This window comes from Primulina huaijiensis, chromosome 2 (assembly GCF_012295235.1).
Source record: "Primulina huaijiensis isolate GDHJ02 chromosome 2, ASM1229523v2, whole genome shotgun sequence".
Classification (NCBI taxonomy): Eukaryota; Viridiplantae; Streptophyta; class Magnoliopsida; order Lamiales; family Gesneriaceae; genus Primulina; species Primulina huaijiensis.
Window position 1 is genome coordinate 7,266,022 of NC_133307.1, and position 12,586 is coordinate 7,278,607.

The following is a 12,586-nucleotide window of genomic DNA, read 5'->3' on the forward strand; positions in this document are numbered from 1 at the left end:
TTACATATTATACTTTTGTGTATGTATATCGAATTTAGTTCAGTATTATTTTAAATTTCTAACATATATGCTCCATCCTATGTTGTATCCCGTAAGGGATTAACCTTTGATCCAGCAAAACAAGGTGTTCAAGGCAACACATTTTGTCAGGGTCTCAGACCAATCCAACGGCTATAACTACAGCGTAAGATTTCTAACTTAATTTGTTCTCGGTGGTGTGGTAATTGTCAGTTGGCAAAAGTTATTGCAGGAAAAGATGCAAAAATCCCAGAACCAACTTACATCATACAACAACAATGTCAAGAAAGTTTTTCACACAGATCTTGGTGCAACAAAAAGATGAAGTAAAACAATATTTCTCATTACTTAGATTTTTGGATGAATGCTACAATTTACTGGCTTTTGAAAGACTGCCCAGATCTTTAGCCTTTTGCCTGAGAACAAACTTCTGTGTCTTCCCTGTTGAAGTTTTTGGCAAATCATGAAAAATTACTGTCTTTGGAGCCATGTAATGTGGCAACTGTTCCCGACAGAACTTTATAATGTCACCCTCCGTCGCCTTGCAGCCATCCTTAAGTTTCACAAAGGCACAAGGTGTCTCGCCCCAATGATCATCAGGTCTCCCCACAACAGCAGCTTCGAGAACCGATGGATGACTGAAAATAACTGATTCTACTTCAATCGAGCTTATATTCTCCCCTCCAGAGATTATAACATCCTTCGATCGATCTTTTAGCTCGATATAGCCATCAGGTTGCTTCACTCCAATATCCCCACTCCTAAACCAACCACCTTTAAAAGCCTCCCGAGTCGCCTTTTCGTCTTTCAAGTAACCATTCATTACTGTGTTCCCTCTAAACATGACCTCTCCCATTGATTTTCCATCAAGTGGCACACTCACCATTGTATCAGGATTTTTAACATCGACCTCTTCCATTCCAAGATGCTGCAGCCCTTGTCGAGACTTTATTTTTGCTCGTGTTTCAGGTGGTAACGAGTTCCACTCTGGTTTCCAAGCACAGATTGTCGCAGGACCATAAGTTTCTGTCAAACCATATGAATGCTGTATTTTGAACCCCAGTTCTTCCATCTTAAAGAGTACATGAGGAGGGGGTGGCGCACCGCCTGTCATCACTGTCACCTTTTCTCGTAACGGCTTTCGCTCGTTTTCCAATGAATTCACGATCATGTTCAGCACGGTCGGTGCACCTCCCATGTGTGACACACGATGTGCGGCTATGCTGTCAAATGTTGCCTTTGCAGTGACACTTCGGATGCAAATATTTGTACCACCTTGAGCAGCCACGGCCCAAGTAAGGCACCATCCATTGCAGTGAAACATGGGGACTGTCCACAAATAAACTGGCATAGATTTCATCTCATTAAGTAGAGCAGCAGCTAAAGAATTGAGATATGCCCCTCGATGGCTGTAAACGACACCTTTTGGATTCGATGTCGTGCCTGACGTGTAGTTCAAAGAGATGGGGTCACACTCATCATTAGGCCTTACTATTTCAAAATCAGATCGCCCTGTCAGCAAGAAAGACTCGTATTCTAACGTTTCAGGCATAGAAATCTTGTCATTTGTACCAGACACTGAGTCGCAGGATTCCCGAATCAAGATTAAACAAGGCAGTTTGATGCCTTTCTTTGATAATATTTCTAACGCACCCTTGGCAATATGAAGAAGTTGGTAGTCAACAAATATGACTTTTGATTCAGAATGTTCGAGCAAAACTGATACCATCGCTGGATCATGTCGCGTGTTGAGTGTACAGAGGACCGCTCCCGCCATTGGAACAGCAAAATGTAGCTCATACAATGCTGGTATATTTGGGGCCAAGGCCGCAACCTGGTCATAGTAGTATATCTCACTTGTTACTTGCTACAGAGAATAAATACTAAGAAAATGACCATATATATATTCTTTTATATATATATTGTTAGATGTCACGCTCCAATTGTTCATTCTTTGGCGTGAGATGTATGTTAGATCTCCACATCAACAAACTTAATGTGGATTATTTTTGTGAGTTATATATATAGACGTGGACACTACAACTAAGTATAATATGCAGATAGTGCAAGAAAGAACAAAATTTATAAATAAAAATAAAAAAACTGCTCGCTTTTATTTTTCGATTTACATTGATTACTGTAGCAACCAAGTAAAAATTAAAGGATTAGGAATTGAAACATAATTAAAGATATACCAATTTTAGATAAAAATTGTATATTTAAAGATATTTTTAATTCTAAAAAATATTATGTATTCTTGTAGATATTTTTATGGGCATAAACTTCCCAAAATTTTTAACATTATCTGAAAACATAGAGTAAAATCATAGGTTTCTGATTAATAAATAAATGACATTTTTAATAATATCAAAAAATAATTAATCACTTCTTTATCAAAATTCACAAGGGCATTTATGCAAAAGATTATTAGGTTCTGACCTTGTGGTTCTTTCGGATATTATTCTTTTAATGTGTCTAAAGTTTTTTTTCAAAAAAAATCTCTAAATGTTTTTTTTAATACACTCATATATACTATTTTAATAATTTAATAATAAGCCTTTAATTTTTATATGGAATTTTGTGTCAATTTTATTAAAGTTCACTTGCAGACAACGAAAAGTAGTGCAATAATTGCAACCACGGACCACCCGAAATATTTTCTTGCCCAAAAAAATATCAAGTTTACTATTACCTAAATAAAGCAGGAAAAAATACACAGAATCACACAAATTTGCAATTTTCACAGACACAAAAATCCCACAAAAAAACAATCTCTCAAGAGTGATTCAAACAAGAAAATAGATAGAAAAAATATGAATATAATTCCCAGTAAGCTATGAAGAAAAAAGGGTGAGATCCTTACAACATGGCCAGTGGAAAGAGAGAGATTAGCGGTGAGAGCAGAAGCAAGCCTCACACATCTTTCATGAGTTTGCTTCCATGTGAACCTCAAATCTCCATACACAACAGATACACAGTCTCTGTAAATGGCTGCTGATCTTTCCAAGAAACTTATGGGACTCAGCGGAACATAGTTTGCCGAACATTTCAGCATGCCCTTTTCCATCTGATGTTAGTATTATGCGATTCTTGGATCTCTAAAGATCTGGGATTTGAGAAAAATCAAGTGTCTCTTGTTCAGATTCGAGACCCGAGCTTGAACTATTGAAGACAAGAAGCAGTAATGAAGTCAGAAATTGGAAAAGAGTGGCGAAAATGATGATAAAGAAGAGACTTTTGACTTTACAATGAGGCCGAGGAAAACTTGCTCGAGTCTCGAAATGTTCACATCCAATTCCAAAACAATATCAATAATTTGATTTTTAATTGATTATTTTAATTTTATTATCAATTGATTGATTTCTGATTCGAGTTAAATATTTGAAATATTAATCAATGTCGATGTGACCGACTTGATTTAAAGTAATATGTTACTATAAATTGTATCAGATTCATCTATATTCTCCGGAGATTTTACCGAAATCCAAAAGACACTGCATAACTATGACAATGAACAATATTAAGTACAACATAAAATCTAGAAATCATTGAAAAACGAGAAAAAATTCTTGAAACATTAAAGAATATTCAAACAAGAATCCAAACTCTAGAATAACAATCAAGTTCTAATAAAAGGATCTCGGAAGAAAGGTTATCATCATCTTTTCGTACTGAACTCTTATTACACCAAAGAGACAAGGCCGAGGTCATGGCAAAACCTTTGACCAACGAAGAAAAAATTATCAATCTGATTAAAATCTATGATAAAATAAATTAAGCTGATGACAACTATAGACATGTTGGTCTAGAAGATCTTCAAGATCTTGCAGAGTCTTTTGCTAATCTCAAGGTCGTAGATCTGAAGATGAATACAACAGAGGGTAAACTTCCCTCAATAATTTGGTCATCTTACCATGAACCACCGAGGGAAACCGTGAGATTTTCAAATAGGTGAAAAACACACCCAACAGGAACAAGGTCAGATAGAAATCAAATTCTCTTGCATCAAACACCCATGATAAATCTGTTTTAGAACCAATATGATGCGATCCTTCGAACCATGAAAAACAAACGCGCTCAAAAACTGAGTCACGCCCTCGATTCGATGAAACAAAGAAACGGTTGTTTTGTCCCGATCTTTTTGAACAAATAATTTTGTAATATTCACCTCTAAATTACGAAGAACTTAGCAACAAATATTAACGAGATAAATAATCGATCTCATGCAAACATTCAAAGAACTCGTCTTTGACAATCCGAGTGAAGAACAATCGACAAACACCACAAAGTATTAAACTTTGATAATTTTGATTTGAGAAACACACAAAGTGTATACAAAAAAAAGCTTTGAAATTGAGGAGAAAAACTCACAAAATATCATAAAATCAAGAATTTAATTCCATTACAATAATGAATTTCCGTGTACATATTGTTTACAAATCTCCAAGATATCAAAATCTAGTTACCTAAACAAATTGGACTCTAAAATAGGAAAATAAAAATTATTCCGCAGGTGGCGCAATGGGGAGGTTAAGTTTGGCCGCCCTAACGCGGAGTGTTCTGGAAAACATGGCACATGACAGTGTCTTTGGCGTTGGGGCGGTAATCTTTGGCCGCCCTAGCGCGCGGCTCTCGGGTCCCGGGTCTTGATTTGGCTTCCTCTTCATAATCTAGCACTCGAATAACATTGATGTACTTGATTTTAAAAACAGAGAAGATCTCATAGATGACTAGACATCGGCTATGAGAATCGCATTAAGTACACTTGATCTCAACAAAGAACGATTCATTAAACTTTTAAAAATGAGTATGATGGGATCAGTTAATCCCTTGGTACATGACTTCGATAGAAATCAAATAGTCAGTCCTAGATGGAGAATCTTTTAGTGAGATAGCCAGGAGAATGACTATCATATTTAAAGTACAATTTATAAGGATAAATTATTTTAAAAGTCAAGACACATAGAAGAAAAAAATATATACTCAAGCTTTGTATAGTCTTGAATTACATAACATCTGTTTGGTAGATGATACACTATGTTATTCATTAAATATAGATTAAATTAAGGATCGAAGAAAATACATCAATACAACTTTTCTTCTCCAAAATGCTAAGCCCCTGGAGGGAAATGTTAATTAGAGAATATGTCCCTAGTAATCCAGATATTTTGACATGAATGACCTCTTTTCTCAAAAGAAAAGTGGCATAATGATGTCCTATGACATCATTACAAAAAAAATCACAAACGATTAAAGGGTATTAATAAATGTACTATTTTTTATTTTGTAAATAAAATGATCTTCCAACAAGTAAGCCACAAATGCAGAAAATTAAGAGCTTTAGATCTCATCCTTATGCCAGAAAAGGAATAAGTGGAAGTAGTTCTTGGAAACCCATAACAGTATGATCTAGGCAAAAAGTCAGATCTCATAAATTTGGGCAAAAAAGAAGATCATCAAGAAATAGGATGTCATCCTAAGCATCAAACTCATCTAGCAGCATAGGGCGTACACTAAAAAAGAAAACTTTCAGTGGAGCTCAAACTCAAGCTAGTTAAATTTTTAAAGATTTTAATTGCTGGGCATGTGGAGCAAAATGTTATATTTCGACCAACTGTCTAGAAAATCACAGGAAAGGATAAAATGATTTGAACCAACTCGAGATATTGAAGAAACGGTTTATTACTAAGATCTAGTTCAAGTATATCAGTTTGAAAATATTTCTTCAGACGAAAGTATATATGAAGAAGAAGAAATCTTGAGTCAGGAAGAACTTGATGGAACAAAATCAGAATCTGATTGAAGACGAGGTGTTTCGACACGAAACACATGAACACTTGTCTAGTTTCTTTAGCCAGACAAAAATATCTAATAACATGGTTCAAAAGATCATGAGGGAAAAATCTTAAACTATCGAGATATCAAGGATTCTCTGCAGGATATGTAAAAAAGTTCATAGAAATCTTGTCCTAATAAACAAAAATCATGATCTAATCTAAAAAGTTTCCAGAAGGAAAATGAAAATCCCAATGGAACTTATGGGAAACCGGATGGAGATGCAATTAATTCCTTATAAAGAAGAGGATGTCTTGGATTCATATCGGAGCAATCCAAATTATAATAAAATATACTTTTAAAGAAAGAACTTTTTAATTTAATTTTGTGTTTTTTTTCTCTTCCACTTCTAAAAGATCGTATATGTTAATAAATTGCAACCTTTGAACTCAATTAAATGCACCACCTCAATGATGGAATATTTGCCCCCCAAGAGGCATTACTTCAAGTACAATCCAGAATATTTAGGACCGCCCCTTAAAACAAGGAGAAAGTTATGATAACCAAACTCCTTGTCACCTCTAATCAAATTAGATGTCTCCATGGAAAGAGTGGCTCTGTTATTTTTTAGATGAAAAAGTAAACTGGAGCTCATATCCATATACTAGCTAAAGACCACATTCCAAACTATGATTAAGAAAATGAAGAAATAGTTCAATTATAACTTATTCACCTATCTGTATGATGTTGAGATTTGGCTTGCCATTTCTTAGAGAGTTGCATATCATATTCTTGTTATATTTTGATGTAGACGTGACACAATGTTTTGGTATCTACCAGGAACTTCCACAACCTCCTGATCCATTACCTCTCTTATGTTGATCCATTTCTTTTCTTTCCTATTCAAATGCTTTTCTTCTAGCTCCTTCTTGTATCCTTCTTGCCTCTTCTTTACTTCGTTGTTCTTCTCGCTGTTCTTCTTCTTCTTTTTTTTTTTTGGCAATCACCTATCTGAAAATGATCTAGCATTTCTTATAGTTTGGTTCCAAGGATAGCCTGAAGAACGTCAATACGAGCCCCAAGTCTTTGTTCAATTTGGTTTAACTGTCTAGACACGGTGACTATGGAATCTTTTGTGTGCTTCTTTGAACTCTTTAAACTCATTCATGCAAATGTTGATATTTGATTTGAGTTCAGACACATTTCTCATAATAGCTTGGCGAAGATTAGAGATACCGACACCGAAGACCATCAGATGAGCATCAAAGTCGACCATGAGGTGTCGGACCTTTTCAAGATGGACATTGATCTCTGCAAAGTGTGTATCGGCCTCAATCTGATCAGTATTGCACGAAAGGTTAGGATCCTCGTTATTATGTTATACCCATCTCAACATTCTCCATCTTATGGCTCCAGAGGTGATGTGAATGTTGCGTACTTTTCGCTCGCAAGTGCACGGTTGTCAAGTGTTGGTATATGTGAGTAAAGTATCTTTTCCACGAGGAGTGTGTATGTAAAAATATATCAGTGCTTGTAATTAAAATAGTCACGACTTTATCTAAAAAATTCAATAAAAAGTTTGGTTTGCCGAAAATAAATTAATTGCAAATAAATATTAATCTAATCACCGAATAGAGAAAATATATAGATGAGTGATTTCATTAAGTTTCCACGATAATTATTCTCGATCGAATTTATATTCATGAAGTCTAATTATTTAATGGCCAAAAATACTTAATTGTTTTCTTCTCCTTTCCCAAGTGACGAATAAATTGTATCATTCAAACTTCGATCCAATCATTCATTATAAGAATCTAAGTTTAAATGACAAATGCAAACGATTTTCTTATCTAGGCCTCACTAAAGTTATACGCCTTCCGAACAATATAAACATTCAACGATGTGTCTCTGATGATCTATAATCCTAGTCCATCTCTCAAGTTGTAGAATTAATCAGACAACAACAATTTATGGTCAGTAAATTGAAGTCGAATAAACTAAGAAACATAATTAAACCAAAAGAAATTCAATCATGTAAACAACCACGTCAAATTATCGTATCCACAAAGCTACATCATCCTCTAGATTGGAAAAATTAGTTAATAACGAAATCTAAATAAAAAAAATATGTTCGAAGATTTAGATATCGCAATACAAGAAATAAAAAGGACAAAGATTAGATGACAAATCAGAAGTGGCGTTTTTGTCTCCATATTCGTCATTCTTCGTCTTCGTGATCGATCTTTACGCTCTGATTCTTCGTCTCGTGTGTCCTTTTGTCTCTCATGTGAAATCTCATCCAAAAACGGCTCCTCCTTGCTCTGAAAACCTATTTTCCTTTTATTGTTGTGTACAGGTCATAAACGAAAACCCAATTCTCGAATTTTCGCCGCCATTAGCGCCGCGGCGCTGATTGGGCAACGCCTAGGTGCCCGTGTCTCGACAGTGTAAGCACCACGGCGCTGCTGGTCAGCGCGGATCTTCTGTTAGGTTATTATTAGCAAACTAGTCTCATCTTCTCTTTCTCTCGGCGCTGTTCCTTGATGCTGCAACGCCATCTGTTCAATAGATCAACATCCAAAAATGCCACTAATTGTCATCACTCAACCAATAGTCCTTTACCTCCAGCACGACACAAAACCAAACGAGTATCAAGCGTAATTCTGTTTGAAATTAACATAATTTTAATGGATTATCATATAAATCAAGTGCAATTCTTGCACTTATGACACCCCCAAAATTGAAATTTCGCTAGTCTCGAGCAAAATAAAAGTAAAAAATCAAACAAAACTTTAATTCTAACAATTATAAGTCATGGATGTGCATGCATTGACATTAGCTTCCGACTTATCCATTTTCATGTAATTTATAATTACTCAAGAGTCATATGCGTGTGTAATATGTCAATGCTCATTTACCAAATCGAATGCTCAAATAAATCCACAGTACCCACTCGCCTTATAGACTTAAGAAATCTTCAGCTCAGTTCAACTTACACTTCATTAAAATTCAAATTAACTTACACAGATCACAAAGGACTTTATTGGTGATTATTTGGCTCATAAGATATTCAACACAATTACACCCAAAAAAGATGTTACACAATGAGATGCTGACAAGCAAATGATTAAAGGTCATACTTGATAATCATGTTTCTCAGGTATCCATAAGCTTGACTTGAACAAATTTTCTGCACTAGTATATTGGATAGATGTGACAAGGTTAATAGGTCTTGTAGGCTTGTCACGTTAGGCTACGGCTCATTGCTACAATAAAGGGTATGAAAATCAAAATTTGAGAGAAATATTTGAATTTCATTATTTTTCACTCATTTTCGTTCTCATTTCATTCACCATCCACTTATTGTTTTCTTCACATTCATATCCTCCATTTCCCATAATTTTTTTTCTTTTCAACCACTTTTTGATTCATTATTTTTTTGTTGTTTTTCTTCTTCTTTTCTTTTTCAACTCCTTTACACACATTTATTTTTTTTTCTTTTCAAGGAGTATTCGAATCATTTCAACATCAATGAACTTATTTCTCTCAAAATTAGGTAGGATAATAAGTGCATAAGCTTCATTTGGTAGTTGTTGTGGGATATAGAATATATACAATTGGGGGCTAATTGCATGTCATTGACACACACCACTTGATTTTTAGTAGGCTCAAAATGGGACATTAGGGATATTTCATGTTCATTTGGTAGGCTCGAAGACTCAAACGGTTCCAAAGATTGCCTAAATCATTCCTATGTCACATATTATCCGTATTTTGCCTCGAAAAGTGTTCAAACAAGTTTAGATTACCGTCAATCCATTCGTCATCTCGTACAAACCAAATCACATGCCTTGTTCATGTGAGAACCCGGGATTTTCCGATCGGAAGCAGATAACCGTTGATAAAGTATCCATAATCAAATAAAGACTCAAAGCAGCTCAAGATAGACAAAAGAGCTGGGCCGATTTGAAGAGAAGACCGTTGGAATTAGAAATTGGTGAAAAGGCATATGTTAAAGTCTCACCAATGAAGGGAGTGGGTCGGTTCAGTAAATCCGGAAAGTTAAACCCAAGGTATGTGGGACCGTTCGAGATATTTGAGAAAGTAGGAACCTTAGCCTATCGACTGGCTTTACCACCGGATATGTCCAGAATACATAATGTATTTCACATCTCACAACTAAGGAAATATGTCCCAGACCTGAGTCATGTAATCAAAGTTGCACCGCTGATGATTGAAGGACATTTGAATGAGGAACTCAAATATGAAAAGGTCCATATCCGAATAGTGGACACAAAGGACCAAGTGTTGAGACATCGGACAATCCCATATGTCAAAGTGCAGTGGTCAAATCATACCGAAAGAGAGGCCACTTGGGAACTCGAGGAGAAAATGCGCTCACAATATCCTCATTTATTCAAAAGCTCAAGCGGATCCAAGTTTCGAGGATGAAACTTTCAATAAAGAGGGAGGGATGTGAGAACCCGGGATTTTCCGATCTGAAGCAAATCATGTAAGAGATACGAACATGAAATTTAGCTCAAACTAAGCTCAACAACTGTAAAACTTGAATATTAACGTAGATTTTCAGCTAATTTAACTCGTGGAAGTAGCTTCAAAGCTCGGAGATTAACTCAACATGAAGCCAAGCTACAAGAAACCGCATCCATTGAAGAGTTATCACTGGAGGAGTAAAACCCCAGCTCAAGGACTCAATCTTCCAGCACAAAAAAGCTCAACCAAGCTTGTCCTAACGAGACCAAAAAGAGAGCTACAGGAGGAGCTGAAGGTTGGGACAAATTAAGAATGTAAGAAATGACCTTTGAGTTAATCAAACGCCGCGAGGAAGAAAACAAGAACAAAAGACCGATGGCCAGTCAATCTGCTCAAAATGGTCCAAAATTAAAAAAGCCAAACTATTCAAGTGGCCCTTCAAGAGGAACCTTTAACGCTGCTGGCAATTCAGAAGGAAAGTGGTGCGATACTTGTCGAAAAAAGCACATTGGGGAATGTTAAACGGAAAACAGGTGCTTGTTTCAGATGTGGTAAGGTGAGTCATAGAATTAAAGATTGTCCTGAAAACAAAGACAAAGGGATGGGACCCAGCAAACCAAAAGAAGACAAGACTAATGCTCTGGTGTATGCATTAACCCAGGAGGAGGCTGATAACACTAACGAAGTGGTGGCAGGTATTGTTTTACTCAATAAAATGCCTGCATATACTTTGTTTGATTGTGGTGCTACACTCTTTTGTGTCTAGAAGATTTGCTAGAAAGCTAAAAATTGAGCATGAAATCCTTGATGAACAGTTAAGAGTAGCAACACCTGCTAGTAAGACAATTGAAACCCAAAAAGTGTATCGAAACTGTAAAATTGGAATCAGTGGACAGATTTTTGAGGCAGGATTGATTCAACTCAATATGATTGAGTTTGACATCATTCTTGGAATGGACTGGTTAGCTAAACACCATGCCATGGTAGACTGCCAAAAGAAAAATGTTAGACTCCAGACTTTGACTAAAGAGGAGATCTTATACCAAGGAAAATCCAAAGAAACGGAAATCTCTTTTATCTGCATCACAAGCCTGTAAAGCTATAAAAGGAGGTGAAGAATTTTATCTGGCAATGGTCAATGAAGTCAGAGAAGAAACTGCTCCAAATATGGAAGAGATTCCAGTTGTTCAAGAATTTCCAGATGTTTTTCCCGAGGAGTTACCAGGTGAGATACCCGATAGAGAAGTAGAATTTGGAATCAATTTGATCCCTGGTGCTGCACCAATTTCAAAGGCACCATACCGAATGGCTCCAGCTGAACTAAAATAGTTAAATGAGCAACTGCAGGAATTACTGGACAAGAAGCAGATCCGCCCTAGTGTATCTCCATGGGGAGCCCCATTGCTATTCGTAAAGAAAAAGGACGGAATCATGAGGCTATGTATTGATTACCGGGAGTTAAACAAGATCACCATAAAGAATAATGACCCACTCCCGAGAATAGATGATCTTTTCGATCAGCTAAAAGGAGCCAAGGTTTTCTCAAAACTCGATCTGATATCTGATTATCATCAGTTGAAGGTCAAAGCAGAGGACATCCCTAAAACTGCTTTTAGGACAAGATATTGACATTATGAATTCACGGTAATGCCTTTTGGTATAACAAATGCTCCTGCAGCATTCATGGATCTTATGAACCGAGTATTCAAACCATATCTCGACAAGTTTGTAGTCGTTTTTATAGATGATATCTTGGTTTACTTACCAAGTGAGGAAGAACATAGAGAACATCTGCGTCTTACTTTACAAACACTGCGAGAAAAGGAACTCTATGTCAAATTCAAAAAGTGTGAATTCTGGCTGAAAAGTGTGACGTTCCTAGGCCATATAATCTCTGAATTAGGGGTGTCAGTAGACCCTAAGAAGGTAGAGGTAATTAAGGATTGGCCACAACCAAAACCAGCAACTGAAGTAAGAAGTTTTCTGGTTTTAACGGGCTACTATAGAAAATTTGTGGAAGGGTTCTTTTCGATAGCCATTCCACTCACCAAACTTACCCAGAAAAATTCGAAATTCATTTGTAATGAAGCATGTGAAGCAAGTTTTGAAACCCTGAAGACAAAACTCGCATTTACACCAGTATTAATTCTTCCCGAGGATGGTAAGAATTTCACTATATACAGTGATGCTTCAAAGGGAGGATTAGGGTGTGTGTGCTTATGCAAGAAGGTCAGGTAATTGCTTATGCCTCACGGAAATTAAAACCGTATGAGCAGAATTACCCCACTCATGGCAATTA

The 12,586-nt window shown here is 36.2% G+C and overlaps 1 protein-coding gene across 1 annotated transcript; it reads right to left on the reverse strand.

The window, feature by feature from the left end:
* Positions 1-257: 257 nt before the first annotated feature.
* LOC140966228 (butanoate--CoA ligase AAE1) lies at positions 258-3,307 on the reverse strand. The gene is made up of 2 exons (XM_073426575.1): positions 2,882-3,307; positions 258-1,852 (listed from the first exon to the last, which is right to left on the reverse strand). Exons 1-2 carry the CDS (start codon positions 3,083-3,085, stop codon positions 386-388), a joined length of 1,671 nt encoding a protein of 556 aa, XP_073282676.1. The 5' UTR covers positions 3,086-3,307; the 3' UTR covers positions 258-385.
* Between the last annotated feature and the right edge of the window lie 9,279 nt (positions 3,308-12,586).

What these genes read in the sequence shown, in the direction of transcription:
- LOC140966228 (XM_073426575.1), bottom strand. Translation starts at nt 3,085, where the DNA reads ATGGAAAAGGGCATGCTGAAATGTTCGGCAAACTATGTTCCGCTGAGT. An exon ending in CTCTTTCCACTGGCCATGTT is followed by an intron (nt 1,853 to 2,881) that starts GTAAGGATCTCA and finishes TACTATGACCAG; the next exon opens with GTTGCGGCCTTGGCCCCAAA.